At 41.8% G+C, this 23,247-nt stretch overlaps 1 protein-coding gene across 1 annotated transcript; it reads right to left on the bottom strand.

Annotated features, from left to right (window-relative positions):
• Nucleotides 1-3,152: 3,152 nt before the first annotated feature.
• Nucleotides 3,153-9,884, bottom strand: LOC118569861 (guanine nucleotide-binding protein G(I)/G(S)/G(O) subunit gamma-10-like). Its single transcript, XM_036168115.1, has 2 exons — nucleotides 9,783-9,884; nucleotides 3,153-3,365 (listed from the first exon to the last, which is right to left on the bottom strand). The coding sequence occupies exons 1-2, from the start codon at nucleotides 9,882-9,884 to the stop codon at nucleotides 3,153-3,155; spliced, it is 315 nt and encodes a 104-aa protein (XP_036024008.1).
• Between the last annotated feature and the right edge of the window lie 13,363 nt (nucleotides 9,885-23,247).

Here is a 23,247-nt window from a genome sequence, read left to right as displayed (position 1 = left end):
GAAGAACAAGAAAGCTTATTAGCAACAACTCTTTAAACAGTGTAATGGATGCATGCGCATCCTGCCAGGGTGAATGGAAAGAACGTTTGCCTGAAATAGTTCCTAGGAGCTATTAGGTAGGTGGATAATTTATAAGATATTTATAAAATAAAGGTAGATATTTTATGAAATAATGTAGAAACTAGAATTGGCGTGTGTTTGGTCAAATGTGTCAGGTTTCATTTGACTTGGGGGTCATTTTCCTTTTATTAGTGTGAAAAGTAGTAATTTCCATGAATGCCACATGCTGTTTTTCAGGGATGTATCCATTTGCTGATGCTGAAGAAATCTTACTTAGGTGGGGTTTCAGGTGTGAGCACATTTTTTGTTGTTGTTTCTACCTGTCCTTCTTGTTGGAAGCATAGAGGTCTTTATGCCCACAGACAAGCACGAGGAAAACTAGGGATGTTAAACATGCAGGGTTTTCTTGAGTGGAAGAGATAGATGTGTATAATCCATTTTCTACCCAGAAGGCTGGGAATGGAGGTGGCTAATAGCCCAGGTGACCCCTGTGCTGTCTGTATGATGGAAACCACACCAGATCCGTTCCCAGGCCCTCAAAATAACACATGTAGCCTATGTTAAGAACCCATCTTCGCCCCCTTCTCTCTTCCCTCTGCACGGTCTCTCTGTCTCTCTGTCTCTCTGTTCTCTCTCTGTCTCTGTCTCTGTCTCTCTCTTTCCCTTTCTCTCCCAATAAAGGTCTAAAAGGTAAAAAAAAAAAAAAAGAACCCATCTTCATGTAAGAAGTGACATGTACTTTAAGAAGTTTCGATGTAATGATGCCCCCTTGTACATATGGGATTGTGCTACACCAAGAAACCTTTTTCCAAATTGTACCATACTTAAACATGCCTCACATAAACTGCCCAGGGTCAGACTCTAGAAATTTGAACCAACACTGCTTGCTACTGAGTCGTGTTAAACCAAACTTCCTCTTCCTCATGTGGATCATTACCCTGCTGGTCAGGGCATTTGCAGAGACCCAGAATTCAGTTCCCTTACTCAAGGGTTTGTGATCACAAGTGAGAGAGTAGAAATAATCACGGATTCTAATCAGTCTTCTGAGACTACGAATTTTATACAACTATTGAGATATTTGTTAAGATCTGAAGGAGCAGGATATTCAGAGCAACAGCTCTGCGGCTTTATACAAGTGACTATAAAATGTAATTCTTGCTTTCCTGAACAAGGAACCATACATGTTAATCGTTGGAAATGCATAGGAACTAATGGAAATAGAGCCCATGGAAAGGGGGATAAAATCCCTGTCAATTATTTTACAAGCTGGAGTACAGTAATATATTATTTGGACCCTCTCAGAAAGGAGACAGACAGACAGACAGAATTTTCTACTGGACTTGTCAAGGCAGGCTGAGTGGGCTTTGTGGATACTCTGGCTTTCTGCCCAAACCAGGCTTGGAGTAGTAAAACGGGACAAAAGGTACGACTCTGCCCAGAGCTGAGTTTTTGTTTGTTTGTATTTTTGTTTTGGTTTGGTTTTCTTTCACAGCAGGAATGACTCAACATAGATTGATAAAGGGTCCCTTCCTGGGGAAAAATTAAAACAGGCCCAACTTCTAATACAGGAACAATTCTAACTAGAATGTGTAGATATAACAGTCTTATTAAATAAGAAACTCAGAGCCAAATGCGGAGTTAAAAGTCCAAGAGGTCAGAGCAGTAGCTAAGAGCTGATACTAAAAAACCTTTCTTACCCTTCGCTGACGCTGTTATCCTTCCCATCAGAAAGAGACCTACTTCCTGTGTATCTGTCTTTTTATTGACTTTCTGTTCTGCCTCCTCATTGGTTGTAAACCCAACCACATGACCTCCTCATCACTGCCTGTCTATACAGACCTCTAGGTCTTCTATGGTTGGTATTGAGATTAAAGGCATGTGTCTCCATGCTGGCTGTATCCTTGAACACACAGAGATCTCCCTGTCATGTGATCTGGATTAAAGGTGTGCACTACCACCGCCCAGCTTCTGCTATGGCTTGCTATTAGCTCTGACCTCCAGGCAACTTTATTTATTAACAAACAAATAAAATCACATTTCAGTACAAATAAAATATCACCATAAGAACATAAAGCACCTGAGCCGGTGTCATTTAAACATCCTGAGGTATTGGTTATTCATTATATGGATGACATTCTCCTGTTCACCTAATCAATACTTAGATGATTGCTTGATGATAAATGAACTAAAAGAGCAAAATTAAAAATTTTGGGGCATGTCAGTTGGGTGTACTTTTTTTTTATTCATGGAAAATGATGTATTAGGCAAAAATTTTATTTCCAAGTTCTTCAAAGGTTTATTATAAACACAAATTTTCCTTCTAAAAGTATCCCCAATTAAATCAAAGGCACATCACCCCAATAAAATACTTGTGACATTAATTCTTTTAGGTTGTAATAGTTCCACATTTTGTTTTTAACCAATTGCAATGTTCTGAATGTAGGTCACATTTTAAACATTTTTAAAGGCATAAGCACATTTTTAAGAGCTATAAACACAATTATAAATTGTAAACTAAAGGAACTAAAGAAAGAGCTCACCAACCTCACCCAGGATGGGCATCCTAACGCTACATCAACCTTTCAGTTGGCTAAGGAGCATCTCCCAAGTCTACTGTCAAACTAAGACCATATCTCATTAAAAAAATGAAAACGCTCTCCTTTAAAAAAAATCAGGATATCAATTAGTCCCCCAATTTTATATTTTCTCTTCATTTAGTAATTGTAAATTCTTATGAACAAATTTTATTAGAGTATAAAAATGTTAGGAAAATTACAAAATGCAAAATGTTTTTGAAAATAAAACGTTTCCCTCCTAAAATGCAAACACCCAGTAAGTAAAACATCCTATATCTCAGGCAGAGCAACACAGGTTCTGTGAGGGAAGGGGGTGCATCTTAGTAAGTTTGGTGGTGAGGTTAAAAAAACAAAAAAACAAACAAACAAACAAACAAACAAAAACCTGATTCTGTAGAATTTGGCTCTAGGAGCAGGCAACAGAGAAGGTGATTTGGCTGTTGAAACTGTGTTCTTGGGATGTGGTGGCGGGTCATCCATCACCATGTGCTTTCCCAGCGACCTTCTGAACAGTCTTCACAGTAAAGCGCAGGATTGGGGCTCCCGGAAGGGGTTGCTTCCAGCTAGGACACAAAGCAGCAGCGCATCCTTGCAGGCGTTCTGCATGCAGTACTGCTGAAGCTCTGCGGCCGCCTGAGAGACCTTGATCCTCTCCATGGCGGCCGCCAGCTTGAGCTGCTCCACCAGGCGCTGCATGGCGTTCACGCTGGCCCCGGGAAGACATGGAGGCTAAGCATGGGTATACTTTTATCAGCCTATCGCTAAGGATTTGGTTCCGCCCTCTGGAGACTCTCTGTTAAATTCTATAAGAAATATAACATCTGAAGCAGAGTGGGCTATTAGCATATTAAATCATGCCGCTGCTAAATCTGTAGCTCATAGAATTAATGCCTCACTTCGGCATCAATTATTTTTCCTTCCTCCTCATCACCCACTGGAATTATAGATCAACAAAAATAATGATATTACAGACATTTATGCAGGTCATAATTCTCCACAATAATCTGCAGCCCCTTACTTACAGGAAATTGTAGACCTAATAATGATAGGAAGGGCACATCTTAAACCACTTACTGGTAAAGAGCCTGTAGAAATAATTGTGCCACAAAATAAAATGCAGGTTGATTATTTCTTCCACACTGATAGTAATTGGCAGGTTGCATTAGCATGTTACTGGGGATAATAGCCACCATCCTAAAGATCCCCTTTTAAGATTTTTTTTTTTTTTTTGAAGATACCCCATGAGTAGTGCCTAAAATTACATCTAAAAATCCTATAGAGATTGCTTTTAATGCTTTTTCAGATGGCTCTTCAAAGGGACAAGGAGCATATGTTTTATATAAAATTCCACATGCTTCACAAAAAAAGATTGTGTCTTCTTGAGCACAGAATTAAAACTGCCCTGAATTTTAAAGATCTCAAATTCTATAGCCTTAAGTTTAAATCTATAAAAGTTTATGGCCATTGTTAATTAGGTGGATGCTGTTTGTGTCTTAGTTTTGTCCTCACCCTGGTCTGATAAACGATCAGACTCTGACAAGGGAGGAAGCTAGAGGAAGTTCATGAGGTGTCTACCCGCTAGTAAAAAGATGATTTTTATTCCAAGCTCCTAGTGTGAAATTACTAGTGAGTGATTCTCACATCAGCTTGACATCTGGAAGTAGGGCTGTCTGTGTCTGGGGCCTTCTCTACCGTCAGGTATGTAGAAATCCGTGCTGGAATGCACTGCAGGTATGCAGAGTGCCTCTCCTTAACTTGTCAGAGCCCAGCCCCAGGCGTGGCGTGGGGCCCAGGAGACTCCAGAAAAATACCAGGTGTCATATCAGAACTCAACTTTGTCAAATAGCTCTTGATGCATGTCCTTTTAAGGACTCCTATTACAACTAAAAGCCAATAGTGATCCTGCGTAGACTAACAAATGATTTATATAAATTTACGAAATACTATCCATAGGATCAAACTGCTGTGAAACAACACAGATACTTAAATGACCAATTTTAAAAATTAAAAAGGGGGTTATATGTACCCACCTAAATCCCCATATTCTCTGCTGCATTTACCTATGCTAACTTTAAATTTTTAAATTCTTTTCACTTTAAAGGATAATGATTTTTCTGCTGCCCAAATTCATTTTGCCCTAAAGGAGACATGACCTAAAGAGTATGTTAAAAAGGAAAGATCTAGAAACTGATCAGTGGAAAGAGCCCAGTGGTCTAACATCAAGGCGAGGTTATGCTTATGTCTTTCCAGTAAATGAACAAAATACCAGATGGCTTCTGCTCAGGTGCATCCAACCAGGACAGTATCCCAGAGACCACCAGACAAATGAAGCATCTGAAGGTAGACAACAATCCATTAAGAGAAGACGTCCCAAGAGGAAGAGTCAGCTGATAACTTGGGGAGAGAGACATCAACACTTTCAACTCATCAAGCTGAGACGTTGGGGAAACAACAAGGGCACTATATTACTGACCCTAAAAATGATGCTGTTATGTTCACTGACGGTATTACACGTTAATTCTCAGCTTGTCAATGCAGAATCTAAATGCTTCTTTGTCAGGAGGTGGGGGGGGGGCGGTAAATGACACACCTGTAATAGAAGACAGTGTGATGTTTTGCCATGCTAAGGATTGTTTTTAGGCCTTTTTAATGCCTGCCCCAGGAACGGTTACTGGAATACAAAGAGAAGTACTAAGATGACCTGTATGAGTAGTAAAACCACTAGTCAAGAGATGAGTGGATTGAGGAACATAGTTTTACAAAATAAAGCTACTATAGATTATTTTTCACCCAAACGTAATCTTGGTTGTCAACAATTTCCCGGCATGTGTTGCTTTAATGTATCAGCTTTTTCTCACACTATTGGTAGTCAAATTAATTTGTATAAGATATAGATATCTCTCAAGTGACCTGTGAATGGCCATCGTGGTTAAGATGGCTTTCTTTCCTTGGCCCTCTGTTAGCTATTTCTCTTGTGCTGGCCTATATTAATTAGACTAGCCATAGAGGCAATGCATTCAACCTTGGCCCCTATTACAACCACTATCTTTTCATTAAAAAATTAGAGGAGAGGGGATACTGGGGGCACAAATGTCCTTGTACTCATAGATAAGCACCAGGGAAACCAGGGATGTTAAACACGCAGCGTTGTCTTTTCAGTGGAAGAGATAGAACCTGTCTTCCACCCAGAAGGCTGGGAATGGAGGTGCCTAATAGCCTAGGTGACCCCTATGCTATCTGTAAGGCCAGGCCATACCTACCTTCTCCAAGCTTTCACAAGCAGGTCTAGAGGTGGCTAATGGTCTTGGTGACCCAGACCACATCAGATCTCTACCCCTAGGCCCTTAAGAACCCGTTAAGGCCATTAAGAACCCATATTCATAGAAGAAGTAACATGTACTTTTCAGTTTTAATGTAATTATGCCTCCTTGTGTATATGGAATTGTGTTATACCAGGAAACCTTTCCACAAAAGATACTGTGCTTAAATGTGTCTAAAATAAACTACTCAAGATCAGGTTCTCCAAGTCTGAACCAACACCAGCTACTGAGTTGTGTTTAACCCAACTACCTTCTTATCTCCCTTGGCTAGAGACTTCTGCAGGAAAAGAAGAAAAATAAAGAAACAAACTGATTATAGAATTAAGATTCATTGATAGTTTTTAATATTTTTTCTGTTCCATTGAAGGATATAAAGTGCGGTGTTCAAAGCCTGCTTAAATTAGGTCACCTTTTCTTTGTAGTTTGTTCTGGAATAGTGGGTTTTCTATCTCAAATAATCCAACATAGATAATCCTCACAGGCATAGCTTTGGGGTCAAGCTGAGCAAATCTAGATACTGCTCAGGCATTCCTGTGTCTCCTAGCTGATTCTGGATTCTTTCAAGTCGACAGTATTAACCATCACATGGGTTAATTTGTGTTCCCCCTCTAGCCTCACTCTCTTCCATCTTTAGTATCATTTTTGAGCATTTAAAACACCTTTACTTTGAACGTAGTAATGATATAGATATATTCAAATGTAAGCTTGGTAAACACACTTCATGTTATTGATTGGGAACACCCTCTCCACATGGGGCCCCGGAGGGTAGGTGATGTCTACCCCCCATAAGGTAAAGCCTCGCTCAGGTGCAGGAACAGAACATTACCTGTGTGTTGCTGTGCAGCTTACGAACAGTACATCCAGTATAAAGCTCCCCAAAGATGAGTGAAAATATGTATCATTAAAGACACAAATATGATAAGGAGGTGCTGCTTAATAATTCAGCCCAGACACCAACCGGGGAAGGTTAGTCTCTGTAAAAGTCATTTATTGAAAAGAGCACTTTATTCTCAGGCTATTTTCAGTTAGCAATTTCACTGCCATTTTATGCCAAAGGTTATCATTTCACTCTTTTATATTTTATAGCCAATTTAATATTCATGAAACAGATTTAATAATAAATTACAAAATATTATTTCTTTATTACTTCTTTTACCTCTCTGCTGAGATATATTTTTTTTTTCTTTTCAGCTGTTCCTCACTAATTTTTCCTGAAGTATAAAACAGAATTTTAGCAATAATAAAGGCATTACTCAGTGATTCTAAAAAAATGTTCCTTGCCTGGATGTGACAGCACACATCTTTAATCCCAGCACTCCAGAGGCAGAGGCAGAGACAGGTAGATATCTGGCTTTGAGGCTAAGTTGGTCTACATAGTAGGTTCCAGGCCAGCCAGGGCCACATGGTGAGACCCTGTCTTTAAAAAAAAAATGTTGTTTGGCTAAGACAAGCTCAGGGAGACTTTACTAGGACACAACCTGTGTTAAGAAAGTGAGACATTGGTGGACTGGTGGACAGTGAGCTTAATGTGCACAACCTGACCAACACTTAAGAGAACAAACAAAGAAAGCAGGTTTCCATGGAAGGAAACTGTGCTCAGAGCACAGGAAAGGGGCAGGCAGTTCTGCTTTCTGCTGATTGGAACAGTTGAGATAAAGGATTCTGTTGAGGAAAACGTAATACAGGAGGAGATGGAAAAGGACTATAGACAGAAAATAGCCAAAGAGCCACTTAAGTGAAAGAGCATGTGACCTTGGCTCATGTTGATCAGTGGAGCTGGGAATCTTGTATGCACATCACAGGATGGGGCTAATAGTGTGACTTGGTGGTAGAGCACCTGTCTTGACTGCAGAAGGCCTTCCGTTCAACCCCCAGCACCAAAAGAAAGAAAAAAGAAATAGAAAAGAAGGAAAGAAGGAAGCAGTACATGGTGGTGGCTCATGTCTTTAATTCCAGCTTCCCAGAGGCAGAGGCAGGTGAATCTCTGTGAGTTCCAGGTCAATCTGCTCTACAAAGCAAGTTCTAGGCAAACCAGGGCTATACCGAGAGACAGGCTCCAAGAACAAAGCAAAACGAAAGAAGTCTGAGAAAGTTGCATTGTGGATTAAATTAACTAAAAGTATGTTCTGGCAAATAGGCCTAAATAAGAATGGGCTATGGGCAGAGCAAGTGGTTCAGTCAGTAAGGTGCTTGCGACATAAGGAGGATTCAGAGGCCATGCCTCAGAAAATAAGACGGAGAGAGAGAAATACACCCAACTTCAACCTCTGGCCTCCGAACATATGCAAACACATATGCATATGTATTCACTTGAGTGTGTGCACACACATGTACCACACATACAAATAATGAGAAATAAAAATAAAAGATAATCTAATCATAGGATATAGTTTCTTGAAAAATAATTTCCCTACTATTGTAGGCACCTAGTAGGGATCCTCCAGAGAATACCTGGAACCCTATGTGGAGAAGAGTATGTGCTAGATTTGTCCTGTTAATACAGGAGCCACTAACCACATAGGAAAAAAGCGTTTGAAATATGAGCAGTGTGATCGTGAAACTAAGTTACCTTAAATAATGTCGATTTAAAAGTCTAGAGGCAGTGGGTACTATAGAGACAAAAATTCAACTGTAAAACCACACACACACACACACACACAATCTGTGTATTTATCTAGAACTTGTAATATATTATTCTAAGAGTTTTCCTTTAAGTTAAAAATTATTTATCTTATGTGTGTCTGTTTTTCCTGTATGCATGCATGTGCATTAAATTCATGTCTGGTTCCTGCAGAGGTCAGAAGAGGCATTGGAGCTCCTGGAACTGGAGGTACAAATGATTGTGAGCCACCATGTAGGTTCTGGGTATTTGGTTGGAGCCTCCAGCTTGCCCCCGCAGGTCTAGAATGCCCATCCCCCACCCCTCTCCAAACCCTGCCTGCTCAGAGAATCTCCTGCAAACAAAGGAAAGGCCAAAAGCCCAGTTCCACATTCTTGGCGGCTGCTGCAGCTCCTCCTCTGAAGTTAACAGCCACCCAAGTCCCACCTAAGTGCTCAGTTTTTGACTATACTTGAGCATAAACCCAGCTTGTGGTGGACTCCTCATCACCCCTCTCCTACAGCCTATAAAACCCCCGCTACCGGGGTTGGAGATTTAGCTCAGTGGTAGAGCACTTGCCTCACAAGCGCAAAGCCCTGTGTTTGATCCTCAGCTCCGGAAAGGAAAAAAAGGAAAACAAAACAAAACAAAAAAGTCTTCCTGCCCTGGCTTGGTTGTGTAAGTTCTCTGGGACTAGAGAGCCTGCCCAGAAGTTGCTTTGCTCTGCATACCTGTTGTTATACTTTTTCAATTCAGCATGGTCTGGCTTGCTACAGGGGCAGAGAAACTTATTATGGGGTGTGGGGGTGGGGTGGGCGTGGCATAGAATACCTATTACTGGGAATTGAACCTGGGTCCTTTACAAGAGCAGCCAGTGCTCTTTACAACGGAGCCACCTCTCCAGCCCCTAAGAGTTTTTCTTACCTTCCCTCCAGGTGACACCTCTCATCCTGCTTCCTTACCCTCCCATAACTCACTCCAGTAATATTAATTGCTTACATTTTAGTTTCTTTTTCTTAAAGGACAGAACAGTTTGTTCTGTCTCACCATTTAAGAGTACAGCCCCTTATGGCAGAGAAGGCATAATGGCAGAGATTATAATGGAGCCTCTCACATTGTGCCCTTAGTCAAGAATCATAGAGCGACGAATGATGATGTTAGACTTGCTTTCTCCTTTAGGACCCCAGCTTGTGAAATATTGCTGCCCACAATTAGAGCGGGGTTTACCTCCTCGGTTAAACCTTTTTGGAACTGCCCTTGTAGATACACCCAGAGGTATGTTTCCATAGCGATGGTAAACCCAGTCAAATTGACAATTAAGATAACCATTGTAACTCTATAGTTTGTCAACTTGACACCTGAACACAACATTTTAAGTTATAACATTCCATACCTAAAACTAAATAAATGTTAATATTCTTTTTGTTTGTTTTGAGACAGGGTCTGGTGTGGCCTAAGCTGGTCTAGAATTTACTAGGTAGTCAAGGTTAGGCCTTGAACTCCTAATGCCCCTGCCTCTACCTCCTCAGGGCTTTAACTATGAGTAGGCCCTGCCATAGCTGGCTTAAATATATGTTAATATTCAGATTCCAATTTAATTCTTGCTTTTTATAGAAACCTTGGAAAAGACAGAAGTGCAGGAGCATATACAGAAAGGATCATCGATATTTCCAATTTAAAGATCAGTTGGTGCATCACTATGCTAATGATGCTTTGTACCCAGGACTGCTGTGGATATTGCTCTGTATAAATAAAATACTGTTTAGCCAGTGGCCAGTCAGGAAGTATTGGCGGAACAAGAGAGAAGAGAATTCTAGGAAGTAAAGGCTGGGGCGGGAAGATACTGCCAGCTGCCACCATGACTAAAAGGGTGTAAGGTACTGGTAAGCCACGAGCCACGAGGCAAAGTATAGATTAATAGAAATGGGTTAATTTAAGATAAAAGAAGTAGATAAAAAAAAGCCTGCCACGGCCATACAGTTTCTAAACAATGTAAGTTTCTGTATGTTTACTTGGTTGGTTCTGAGCATCTATGGGCCTGGCGGGTGAGAGAGATTTGTCCTGACTATGAGCCAGACAGGAAAATTCTAACTACACAGGACCACCAAGATCCATGACCAAGGTGGGTGTGTTACTCATTGATATGAGGGAAATCATGTACCATGGAGAATCATGGGGTCTCTAGGTAAGAGGGACTAAGTAAGAATGTGTAGTAGATGGGGACTGGAGAGATAACTCAGTGGTTAAGAACACTGGCTGCTCTTCCAGAAGATCCTGGTTCAATTCCCAGCACCTACATGGCAGCTCACAAATGTCTCCAACTTCATTTCCAGGGGATCTGACACCTTACACATAAAACAAAGTTATGAAGGATGAATGGAAGGGGTTTTGGTCCATGTTGGCTGCTGTCCAAAAGCAGGGCAGTTGTAATTGGGTATCTATGTCAATCTTATTCAAAGGAAGGCCAGGCTGGAGTAAGGATGAAGTAATACTTGAAAAGAAAAACATTACGTCATCAGTCATCATGTTCAAGAGAAGTGTTTGGCATAGTACATTAACTCTGCTTCTGTTCTCTGCACATCCTTCTCATCTTCCTCCTGCTCTTCCTCCTCCTGCTCTTCCTCCTCCTCTCCTCCCTGTCTTCGGTTCTCCTCCTCTCTTCTTCCTCTTCCCTCTTTCTTTGTGTTGGCAGTGATAAAACCCAGGGACTCAGTGCAAGCTGACCAAGCCCTCGACCAGACAGCCACACCACAGCCTATCCCTGTCTGTTCTTAGACAAGATTATAAAGTGTCCTTTGCGGGGGCTGGAGAGATGGCTCAGAGGCTAAGAGTACTGACTGCTTTTCCAAAGGTCCTGAGTTCAATTCCCAGTAACCACATGGAGGCTCACAACCATCTGTAATGAGATCTGGTGTCCTCTTCCGGCCTGCAGGGACACATGCAGACAGAATACTGTATACATAATAAATTAATAAATCTTAAAAACAAAACAAAAAAGGCAGGCGGTGGTGGTGCACTCCTGTAATCTCAGCAGAAGCAGGCAGATCTCTGTGAGTTCAAGGCCAGCCTGGTCTACAGAGCTAGTCCAAGACAGGCTCCAAAGCTACAGAGAAAACCTGTCTCAAAAAACCAAAATAGATAAATATATAAATAAACAAAGAAAGGAAGAAAGGAAGGAAGGAAGGAAGGAAGGAAGAAAGCATCCTTTGCATTTCATTTTAGCCTTATCTCAGAGTAACCTAGTCTGAGGCTCAGGCATTGGGTGTCATGCCAGCTCTGAAGGCCAGGGTGTATGCTTGCCTTTTTGTGTTTCTTCCTCATTTAAGTATTCTTTCAATAAATATTCAATAATCATCTACTTTTTCAATAACTGCCTTTTCTTTGTCCATCTTATGTGTGTGGTATGCATGCGTGTTCTGCATGTGCCTGGGTGTACTTGTGTATGTGCACATGTGTGGAGTCTGAGGCTGACAGAAAATTCATCCTCTATGGCTCTCCTATCTTATTCTTAGAGGAAAGGTCTTTCAATTAAATCATATCAGAGTTATGGTTAATCTTGCTGTAACTAACTTACTCTGGGGATCCCCTGTCTCTGCCTTCTGAGGCTGGAATTACAGGCTAGTTGACATACCTACCTAGCATTTATGTGGGTTCTGGAGACCCAAAAATCAAACCTTAAGCTTCTGATCCTCCTGTCTCCACCCACAGCATGCTGGGATTACAGGGTGCCACTGTACCCAGTTTTTAATAACTGGTTATTTAGCAACTATTTATAACTGAGAAATGGGTCAGAATGGAGTAGAGAAAGCATACTCCGTGTTTGGCTGGGAAGTATATTCTATTGTGGGATAAATAAGCATGTTGGGGAAAACCAAATGCATGCTTTTCCTCTGTTCTTACAACAGCCAACAAGGAAGACATCCGTGACCTTAAAAGCAAAGGGTTTCTTCACCAGGAAGCAAGCAATTCTGCCATGGACACCGGCTGTGAGTCCCCTAATGCTACTCAGTTCTGATACTATGTAGTTGGAAATAGTGTCAGGTCCCAAGACTGCTTCACATATACCTCAAATGCTAGCTGCAAGCCATAGGTTGGTTTGCTTGTGTTTCTGATCTACCAACCTTTAAGTCGGAATTCCCATCACCCTCTCTTTTGGTCTGATTAATGTGATGGTTGATTTTAATTCCAACTTGCCGCAAATTAGAATCACCTGGGGTGGAGAGCCTCCCTTGTGGAATTTGTCTTAATGGATAGAAAAGGGCTCAGACCACTGTGGGAAGTACCATCCCTTAGCTGTAGCTGAGCTGTATGTGCAAGGTAGAGGAAAGGAAGGGAGAAAGCCAGCATGCATCGTTCCTCCATGGTCTGCCCTTCAGTTCCTGCCTCCAGCCTTGAGTTCCTGTTTTGGTTGCCCTTAATGATGGACTGCAACTTTTAAGTCCCAAATGAACAACAACAACAAAACAAAAGTAAACAAACAAACAAAAATAAAAAAACAAAACCCTTTCTTCTTCCCCAACTTGCTTTTGATCATAGTGGGTTTTTTTTTGTTTGTTTTTGTTTTTGTTTTGTTTTGTTTTGTTTGTTTTTGGTTTTGGTTTTTCAAGACAGGTTTCTTTGTGTAGCTTTGCGCCTTTCCTGGAACTCACTCTGTAGACCAGGCTGGCCTCGAACTCACAGAGATCCTCCTGCCTCTGCCTCCCAAATGCTGGGATTAAAGGCGTGCACCACTACCACCCAGAGGTTTTTTGGTTTTTTGAGACAGAGTTTCTCTGTGCAACAGTCCTGACTGTCCTGGAACTCGCTCTGTAGACCAGGCTGGCCTGGAACTCACAGAAATCCTCCTGCCTCTGCCTCCCAAGTGCTGGGATTAAAGGCATGTGCCATGGGCACCCATCATTGTATTTTATCACAGTAACAGAAAACCTAACTAGGACAATTAATTATCTGAGTCTCTCATAAAACTCACAGAAACGCCCACGTGTCCTGGTTCATTATAATGCCTATGTATGATGATGGGCCCAGAGTGACATGCATAGGAAGGTACATGGCACTCCTCTGTGCTCAGCTGTCTTTTGTGAGGACTCAGTACACGGGCAAGATACATGGACAACAGAGATGTGATTGGAAAAGGAGGACGTGAGCTAGCACTGGTGGATAGCATTGCTAACTGCTAGGGAACCTCAGTGAGGTCTGCTTCTCCATTCTTCTTGGCCTCTCTGCAACATTCCTTCCTTCAGGATCTGGTCAGCATCATCTGGATGGCAAGGGCAGATCAGCAATGACCTTCCTCCCTCCCTCCCTCCCTCCCTCCCTCCCTCCCTCCCTCCCTCCCTCCTCCTTTCTTTCTTTCTTTCTTTCTTTCTTTCTTTCTTTCTTCCTATTTCTGTTCTGTGAAACTCTATGACTGAATCAGAAACGTTTAGATTTCAGCCTAATAGCCAAATTATTTTGGCAAAGTTTCAGGGAATTTTTTTTGGGGGGGGGGTTGTTGAGACAGGGTTTCTCTGTGTAGCTTTGTGCCTGTCCTGGAACTCACTTGGTAGCCCAGGCTGGCCTCCAACTCATAGAGATCTACCTGGCTCTGCCTTCCGAGTGCTGGGAATAAAGGTGTGTGCCACCACCGCCTGGCAGGGAATTATTTTATAATCATCTTCAAGACAGAAAGGTAGTAGCTTCCTGTCTATGACCCATCTTTTTTATTTTAATTCATTTGGTTTGTATGGGTGTTCTGCCTGCATGTGTATGTGTGCATCATGTGCCTGTGGAGGTCAGAAGAAGACATTAGATTCCTGGAACTGAAGACTAGATGATTGTGAGCCTCCATGTAGATGCTGGCACCTGAACCCAGGTCTTCTTGAAGAACAAGTGCTCTTAACCACTGAGCCATCTCTGGCGCCCCTCTATGACCCATCTTGGGCAACAGAAGGTCGATAGTTCCTTGTGTGGTGGGGAATCAAGGTTTTGACCCAGGAACCATCGAAGAAAACAATATCAGCAAAATACATATGTCAACATATTATAAGATCACAGCAAACCAGCAAGTATGCACAGAAAACAAAATGAAACATGGTAAGACCAAATGCTGTGATGAACAGTAGGGAGGAGAGGGCATTTGCAGTGGTGTGGGCTTTGGTTTTAGGAAAGGTCACTTCTGGAGTGACTGAAAGAGAATGAAGTGAGAACGCAGAGCTTAGAAGTTCTGAGGGAAAGACGACAAAAGTTCCCGGGGTGAGGGGAGCAGCGAGCCAGCTGATGTGAGGCAATGTTGTGTTAAGGGGGTCTTCACAAGGAAGTAAAGTCCAGGGGAGGAGTTGGGGAATCAAAGCCAGATTATGTAGGCCTTGTAAAAGATGATGGAATGTATGGATCAGAAAGTTTAGAGCAGGAAATGAGAATAATCTTATGCATGTGACATATAGATTTACTGTAGTATTTTGAATAATCATTCTGGATGATAAGGAGGGCTTATCTGCGGGAAAGCAGTAAGGAAGAGGCATGATAGAAGCTGGGAGACTAGTTAAAATGTAACTGAGGATGAGGGTGTAGCTCAGTGGCAGAAGATGCTTAGTGTGCACCAGGTCCCAGGCGTTTTCTCAATGTACATGAACTATTATCTTCAGTAGTCCAGGTGAGAGAGTGCAGTTAGTGTGGCAGCCTCCAGCTCTTCACAACAGGAGTAAGGCTCATGGAGGGAAGAAGTGATCTGAAGACGTGTGTCCAGGAGCACAGGGCAGGGCAAAGGTCTGTCTTCCAAGCAGATGGGAAGGTAGAGAACGTGGGGTGAATGCCAGAAAGTGGTGAGCCTGAGCTTGTGAGTGTATTTGGGGTCCTCCTTAGACCAATTTCATTTTCTTAGGGGAATTCTAGTTTTCCTAAAGAAGCAAGACATCTGCCGAGAGCAAAGGGAGATGGCGAGAAGAGAGGAGGGAATGTGTGAAACTGTCACCGTGAAAAGTGGGAGAATGATATCACGGCACCCTTAGATCTGGATCAGTATCTTTCCAAAATCTGTCCTTTGCATAAAGTGTGGCGATTCCAATGCATGCCAAGTTCTAGGCTGCTGTTCTTGAGTCCTTCTTGCTCAACAATCTTTGCCACTGCTAACTCCCAATGAGACCTTAAGGCTCATGACACACACACACACACACACACACACACACACACCACCTCATAATTTCATTTGCAGCTTACTCGTTCTAGCCTCCAGTGCCAACAGTCCTTGACTCTACCCCTGCAACCCGTTCATCTCACTTCACCTCGGTGTGGATCCTTACCTATCTGGCTCAAACAGCTGATCTATCTCAAGCACCTCTTTGGAATACACCTCCAGCCTCTTATCTCTTTTTCATGCTAACTAGGCAGAGCTCCACATGATTTAGATAAAATTCTCTACACATTTTCTCCTCAAATATAGCTGGAGAGGAAAAAAAATCTAACTCGTTTTGTTTTAAGTTTACATTCACTGAGTTCAAGGATGCCCTAGTTCCCCGTAATAGTCACATTTTTTTTTTTTTTTCTCATCTGGTCATTTTCTCACCTGTCCTAGGGACTATATTTTCATATCCTCAAAATCTTCAACTTCTTGATGTTTGCTCCTGGCTAATTATTATGATGTACATTTGGTGGCAGAATGGAAGCATCGGAAGAGAGCTCCCACAAGCCTTCAGATTTGAAGTAAGCTTTAAGTAAATACTGGCCAGATGGATGGGGTCTGGCCAGGTCCATACCTGGGTTCCCAGGAAATGATCACAGTTTGCAGGGGCTTGAGAGGGCAAAGCACAATTCACATTTCCCATCAGGTCCAGTCAGGGGCAAGCACACATCCTCACGTATTTGCTGCCTGTGAACCTCCCACCCGCATGTGACCAAGCACATCCCATTGTGGATGGGTCAATCAAACTTGTTTAGGGAAGTGAAAACATGTGGCTTGTTATCTTCCATAAACAAGAGCCTCACTATGCAGCACTGGTGGTCCCGGAACTTGCTATGTAGACCAGACTGGCCTTGAACTCACAGAGCTCCATTTGTCTCTGCTTCCCGAGTGCTGGATTAGTGATGTGTTGCTAATATATTTGTTATTGCTTTCCCTTTTTCCATTTTCCTTACACACTGTCTTTCTTACCAGACTTACTCTGATACCATCCCACTGAAATTTTATATTGCAAAATCTGCTTGTTTTCCATCCCGATTTAAGCTGTCTGTTAGGGTTTCATTTTTAACCCTAATGTTCCCTGGCTGCCATTGCAGCTGTCCTCTTATTTTCCTTCTTCCCTCCGGCTGCTCTTCTGAGCATCGGATGCCCAGGCCGGGTACTTCCCTCGTTCTTCTTCACTCCTTTGTGATCTGATTCAGCTTTGTGGCGTTAAGGGTCATGTGTGTGTTTATGGCCCCAGATCTGTCCCTGGAACTCATATGTAGCTTTCTACTCAATAGCCTTGTTCAACTGTCACCTCAAATCTTCTGTGTTCCAAACTGAAACCCTACCTGGCCCTCCAAACCCACAGCAGTCAACATTCCTCAACCCAAGACTGAAGCCAACTTTACTCTTCCAGTTTTCAAGCCCTATGACCTGAGTTTGGTCCTTGGAATTCACTTGTGGTGGAAATCTTCTGACTTGATTACATGTGGGTGGTGGTTCCAAGAGACAGATAGGAGTAACAAATGCAGAGAAGAGATGATGTATTCAGTTGGACACACTGAGGTCAGGGTATACAGAAGAGATGATGTATTCAGTTGGACACACTGAGGTCAGGGTATACAGGAACAAGCAGAGAAGACATCCAAGGATGTCAGTCTTTGGCTCTGTAGAGTCTGGAATGAAGATGAGTTCAGGAGTTGCTTGAATATGTATCTCTCTCTGCTCTGTCTTTTGTTATGGGATATTTGATCGTACTGTGACACCCCGAGACTGTGTTAATAAAGTTAACCTTGAATCAGGGGGTGGAGCCAGTGATTAGCTGGTGGGAATTAACCATAGAGAACCAGGAATCCAGACAGAGAAGACACAGAAAGGAGTAAGGATGGACTTGGAGACTTCATGACCCCTTCGATCTGGCTGGTCTTCCGCCGCTTTTTTGACCTATCAGATTTTCACCCCGATATTGGACTCCCAAATCTTTATTGGCAATAGATTTTCACCCTGATATTTGACTCCTGAGTCTTCACTGATAGAAGAACTTAGATAAACACAACAACTGGCATCTAATGTGGGGCGTGTATATCCACATAGGGCCTGAAGAGCTGAACAAAAAACAGTTCTGACCACGGAGCCGGGCATGGCTTCCTAGTAACCGCAGTCTCTCAGGAAGTCCCAGTGCTCAGGGAGTGGAGAGGCATGGCCCCTTTAGCAGGACCTGCTATGCAGCAGAGCACTTGAGCAGCTGCTACTTGGTAGTAGGAAGAAGTGCCTGCTGCAGTGGGCCCACCAACTTCCCAGAGCATAAGGCTAGGTAGGCTCTCACAGAAAGGCAGACAGCAGCTGCAGACCAGAACCAGTAGGGTAGCCTGCTGGACCTACCCAAGGTGGGTGGAGCCAGCTATCTGTGCCGAATGCTCAGTGGAGCCACACAATGGGATGGCCTGCCCATTTAAAGTTTGGCTTACAGGGTCAGGAAAGGCTGCAGATGCACAGAAAGACAGGTCCAGAACAAAAATCCCTCTGAACAGGTACAATATGCTTGAAAATGTGCTTAGATGCTAAAGAAAGAAAAGAATTGGACACAGACAGTTATAGAAAAAATAGTTTAATAATAAAATCTTTAAAGAAAGAGTAAAATGATATAAAAAGAACAAGCCACATAAGGATGGGAAATACACAGAGCATCTGGATCCTATATAGTGCTTTATTAATTTTAAAGTTTTTCCCCTGGTGTCTTTAAACTTGTTTATTTAGCTACTCATAATAATTTAACTTCACAATGTATACAATATAGATGAGGGATTCAGATTTACAAGTTTTATTTTTTACGATGTTATGTTACAAAGTTATACTCCATAGTCAAAGACTGCCAAAGACTGGAAACACATTCATTAGATTATCTCAGGAAAATCATCCATTTATACATGAGAATGCTGAGATTTTGACTAAGCCAAGTTCATTGAACATCAATTAATTTAAAAAAAATCATGTTGGGGATTTAGCTCAGTCGTAGAGCACTTGCCTAGCAAGCACAAGGCCCTGGGTTCAATCCTCAGCTCAAAAAAAAAAAAAAAAAAAAAAAAAAAATCAGGAGGAAAACACAGCTTTCAACCCACAGTCCCTTGCTCTGCCATCTCTACATACTTTCAGACTCTATTCCAGCCACTGCTTTCAAGAAGCTTCCTGTAACTAGCAATAATTTCTCCCTGTGATGAAATCATTAGCATTTGATGGAAAGCATGCCTCACGATTCCCAATATCAGCAATGCACCTCAGTGAGATGCATGTCTTAACAATCTGTGGTTCATGTTTTGTATGAGTATTTCTTTTTTTTTTAATTTTTTTCTTTTTTATTTATTATATTTGTGTTTTAATTTTACACATCAGCCATGGGTTCCCCTGTCCTCCCCACTCCAGCCCCTACCCCCACCTTCCCTCCAGCCCCTCCCCTCCATTCCCATCTCCTCCAGGGACAAGACTCCCCTGGGGATTCAGCTCAACCTGGTGGATTCAGTACAGGCAGGTCCAGTCCCCTCCTTCCAGGCTGAGCAAAGTGTCCCTGTGTAAGCCCAAGATTCCAAACAGCTAACTCATGCACTAAGGACAGGTCCGGGTCCCACTGCCTGGATGCCTCCCAAACAGATCAAGCTATTCAATGGTCTCACTTATCCAGAGGGCCTGCTCCAGTTGGGGGCTCCACAGCTTTTGGCTCATAATTCATGTGTTTCCATTAGTTTGACTATTTGTCCCTGTGCTTTTCCAATCTTGGTCTCAACAATTCACACTCTTACAGTCCCTCCTCTTTCTTGACAATTGGACTCCTGGAGCTCCACCTGGGGCCTGGCCGAGGATCTCTGCATCCACTTCCATCAACTATTGGATGAGAGTTCCAGCACAACTGTTAGGGTGTTTGGCCATCCGATCACCAGACTAGGTCAGTTCGGGCTTTCTCTCGACCATTGCCAGTAAGTAGTCTACAGTGGATGTATCTTTGTGGATTTCTGGGGACCTCTCTAGCACTTTGCTTCTTCATGTTCTCATGTGGTCTTCATTTATCACAGTCTCTTATTCCTTGTTCTCCCTTTCTGTTCTTGATCCAGCTGGGATCTCCCACTCCCCTAAGCTCTCTTTCCCTCAAAACTTGCCCTTCATTACTCCCACTGTTGTCCAGGTTGTTCATGTAGATCTCATCCATTTCTCTGTCATTGGGCGATCCCTGTGTCTTTCCTAGGGTCCCGTTTTCTAGGTAGCCTCCCTGGAGTTGTGTAGCAGTCTAGTTACAGGAGAGAGTTGGCTCAGTGGTTACGGGTACCGACTGACATCCCGAACAACCCCAGTTTGAAACTTTAAAGTTTTTAAAAGTTAATGAGAAAAAAAAAACAAACAAAAAAACAGCTGCTGAGAGACATTAGATTATGGAAAATATTGCTAAATTAAATAAACATATATATTTTAAGAATGTCTTAACTTGAGAATGGAAGTCAGAAAATGTGTTGCATTGGAAGAGAGGTTATGCTTTTTGTTTCCACAGAAAATGAAAAGCTATGAATTCCTTCAAAATTCAGATTTGGTCAGGGGAGACCTCCTGAAAATCTTGGCTACAGATATGAAGGAAGAAAGCAAGAAAAACTACAGGACAGGTGACATATGTGCTGATCCCTCTACTATGGGAACAGTTCTGAGACTAGATGAGACATGATAAATCTTGTTGGCTACAGAGTCCTCATGAGAGTTTGGCTATGTGGACTTATAAAGTTAATAGATGCCTTTTAACTGCTCAAACATAGAGCAGAGAATCATCTTTAGCTGATTTGTGCACACTACACATTCCATACTTGTGTTAACACAGATATGTATGTTACCTTTAAAAGTTTGTGTTTTCAGAAAAAAAAAAGAGCCAGACATCAATACAGATAAGACAAGTAGCTTAGATGATACAGCCTTTCAGAATGCCTGTATTACAGTTTCCTCAAAAATCTGCATCCAGAACTGTAGGCATAAGTTTCTGTCCCACAAGCCACTCCCAAATACTCAGCAGCCACTTCCAAAATTACCACACAGAGGCTTATATTAATTATATATGCATGGCCAGTATCTCAGGCTTATTACTAATTAGCTCTTATATAATTAACCCATAATTCTTATCTCTGTTTAGCCGCATGGCTTGGCGCCTTTTCTCAGTTTGGCATTCTCATCTTGCTTCCTCTGCATCTGGCTGGTGACTCTTCTTCTTCCCATGATTCTCAGTTTGGCTTTCCTGCCTAACTTCCTGCCCAGCTACCTGCCTGTCAGTATTTATTCATTTATTTATTTATTTATTTATTGGTTTTTCGAGACAGGGTTTCTCTGTGTAGCTTTGCGCCTTTCCCAGATCTCGCTCTGTAGACCAGGCTGGCCTCGAACTCACAAAGATCTACCTGGCTCTGCCTCCCAAGTGCTACAATTAAAGGCGTGTGACACCAATGCCCAGCGTCAGTTTTTAATTATCCAATGAGAGTAATACATATTCATAGTGTAGAAAAGGATTATTCCACAGCACAGAAAAACTTCAAACTGGCTAGCTAGGATGGTCCAGCCTCATAAACTACTCCAGCCAGGACTTCAGATAAGCCCTGCACTTTCCCATCACACAGAAACTGAACAACAAACGGTACAGCTACTTCTCCCAAGACTTTACCATTACCCCAATTTTCTCAGGGTCCCCTAAACATTCCATCACTCCCAGAAAACAGGGAGTAATTTTAAGAGCATGATACCTACATTCCAGAGAGGTGGGGTTTGTGGTTTTTGGTAGTTTGATGGGCTATAGATGTTTGTCATTGTTTAGAGAGATTGTTGTAAATTGCTATTGGTCATGGTCAAGGAAGAAACTAAGAAAAGGAGGTTAGATTCATGGTTCTCTTTCTGAAAAGAAAAAAGGGGGTACAGGAATGATAGGATAAAAGAGTAGATTATTAAATTTTAAGCTAGAAAGCAACTACTAGTCTCAAATATTTTACATTGGTATGGATTTTTTATATTGATTCAAATTTAGGTTATTTTTGTTATAACATACTGTATATATGTTTCTCCTCCTGTTTAAGGAATTGTACTTACACAGATCATTAAAAAAATGTAAAGTTCTTGTTGTTGAAAGCTATTATTACAAACTGTTTAGAAAAATTAAGGAATGCAGGCTAATAGTCATCTATAACAATCAAACTTGTAATCATATTAAGTATGTTTTCAAGGTCAAGCAGAGATATATTTTAAATAGATAGGTGGTCTTCAAGCACTTCAGATCTCTACAGAATATGACATTTAAGATGTTTTACTAACAAAAGGCTGTTCATGACAGCAATAGATGTCTGTTCTTGACAGCTGCAATCAATTCAGAGAAGATGATGGGCATCAAAGAACCTCCATATGGAGTTTGGTTTCACTGTGGCAAAATTAGTCACTGGGCAAGAAACTGCCCTTGCCTTGACTACTGACAGTATGCTGTTCAAATTGGACCAGCAGGACACAAAAGAAGGCAATTGCTGAACATTGCCAAGATGAGGTATGACAGTCTTTCAAAATACCTGCTTCACAGAAAATTCTGCCAGATATTCTAGGCCTGCAGGCAGAAGATGGATGTTCCAATGTTGCAGAGGAAACTTAGGTGACTGTCCAGGCAGCCAGCTGTCTCTGTCATTTCTATAGTTTTAGACTTTGTTTGCTCTACACTCCCTGTTTACTCAGGAAGTATTTTATCCTTCTTGGGTCTGAAATGGGATTGAAGACTAAATAGTTATACTGTCTTCTTTGTTACTAAATTCAGAAAAGAAACTTACAAAAGAGATGTAAAGTTTTTAAGATTGAGAGATGTAAAACCTTAAGTTGTTTACCTAAAAAAAAGTTTTAAGGTCTAAAAGGATATTTTTACGTTGGTAGTATAAGTTATGATAGAAAATGGTTTAGGTATAAAACTTTGGACTCACCAAGATAGAATAGAAAATAGAGTACTTTCCCAGAATTTGATAAATACTAATGAACTGGACATTGTGAATGTAATTTTTACCTGATAATTGTTCTTATTATATATAGTTTTACTGTGTTAGAGTTAATACCTTGTTGTAGAATATTGTTTTAAGATGTGTTACATTTGTTTATGCTGTGGAACTTTTGTTTAATGATTCAAAGGTGTGCTGCATTCTTTTATGTTGCATTTGTTTAACTCTGTGAAGCCGTGTTACTGTGCCTGTCTAAAACACCTGATGGTCTAATAAAGAGCTGAATGGCTAATAGTGAGGCCAGAGAAAGGATACGTGGGGCTGGTAGGCAGAAAGAATAAACAGAAGGAGAAGCCTGGGAGGAAAAGAAGAAAGAGTAAGAGAAGAAGGAGAAGAGGACGCTAGGGGCTAGCCAACGAGGCACCCAGTCAGCCACGGAGTAAGAGTGAAAGTAAGATATACAGAAGTGTGTGTGTGTGTGTGTGTGTGTGTGTGTGTGTGTGTGTGTGTTGTGGAGGTCTGAAGATAGCTTACAGGAAAAAGTTGTCTCCTCTCACCCTGTAGGTTCTGAGGATCA

This window comes from Onychomys torridus, chromosome 18 (assembly GCF_903995425.1).
Source record: "Onychomys torridus chromosome 18, mOncTor1.1, whole genome shotgun sequence".
In the NCBI taxonomy this organism is placed as follows: Eukaryota; Metazoa; Chordata; class Mammalia; order Rodentia; family Cricetidae; genus Onychomys; species Onychomys torridus.
Note: the sequence above shows the minus strand (reverse complement) of the source record. Positions and strands in the feature narration are given on the sequence as shown.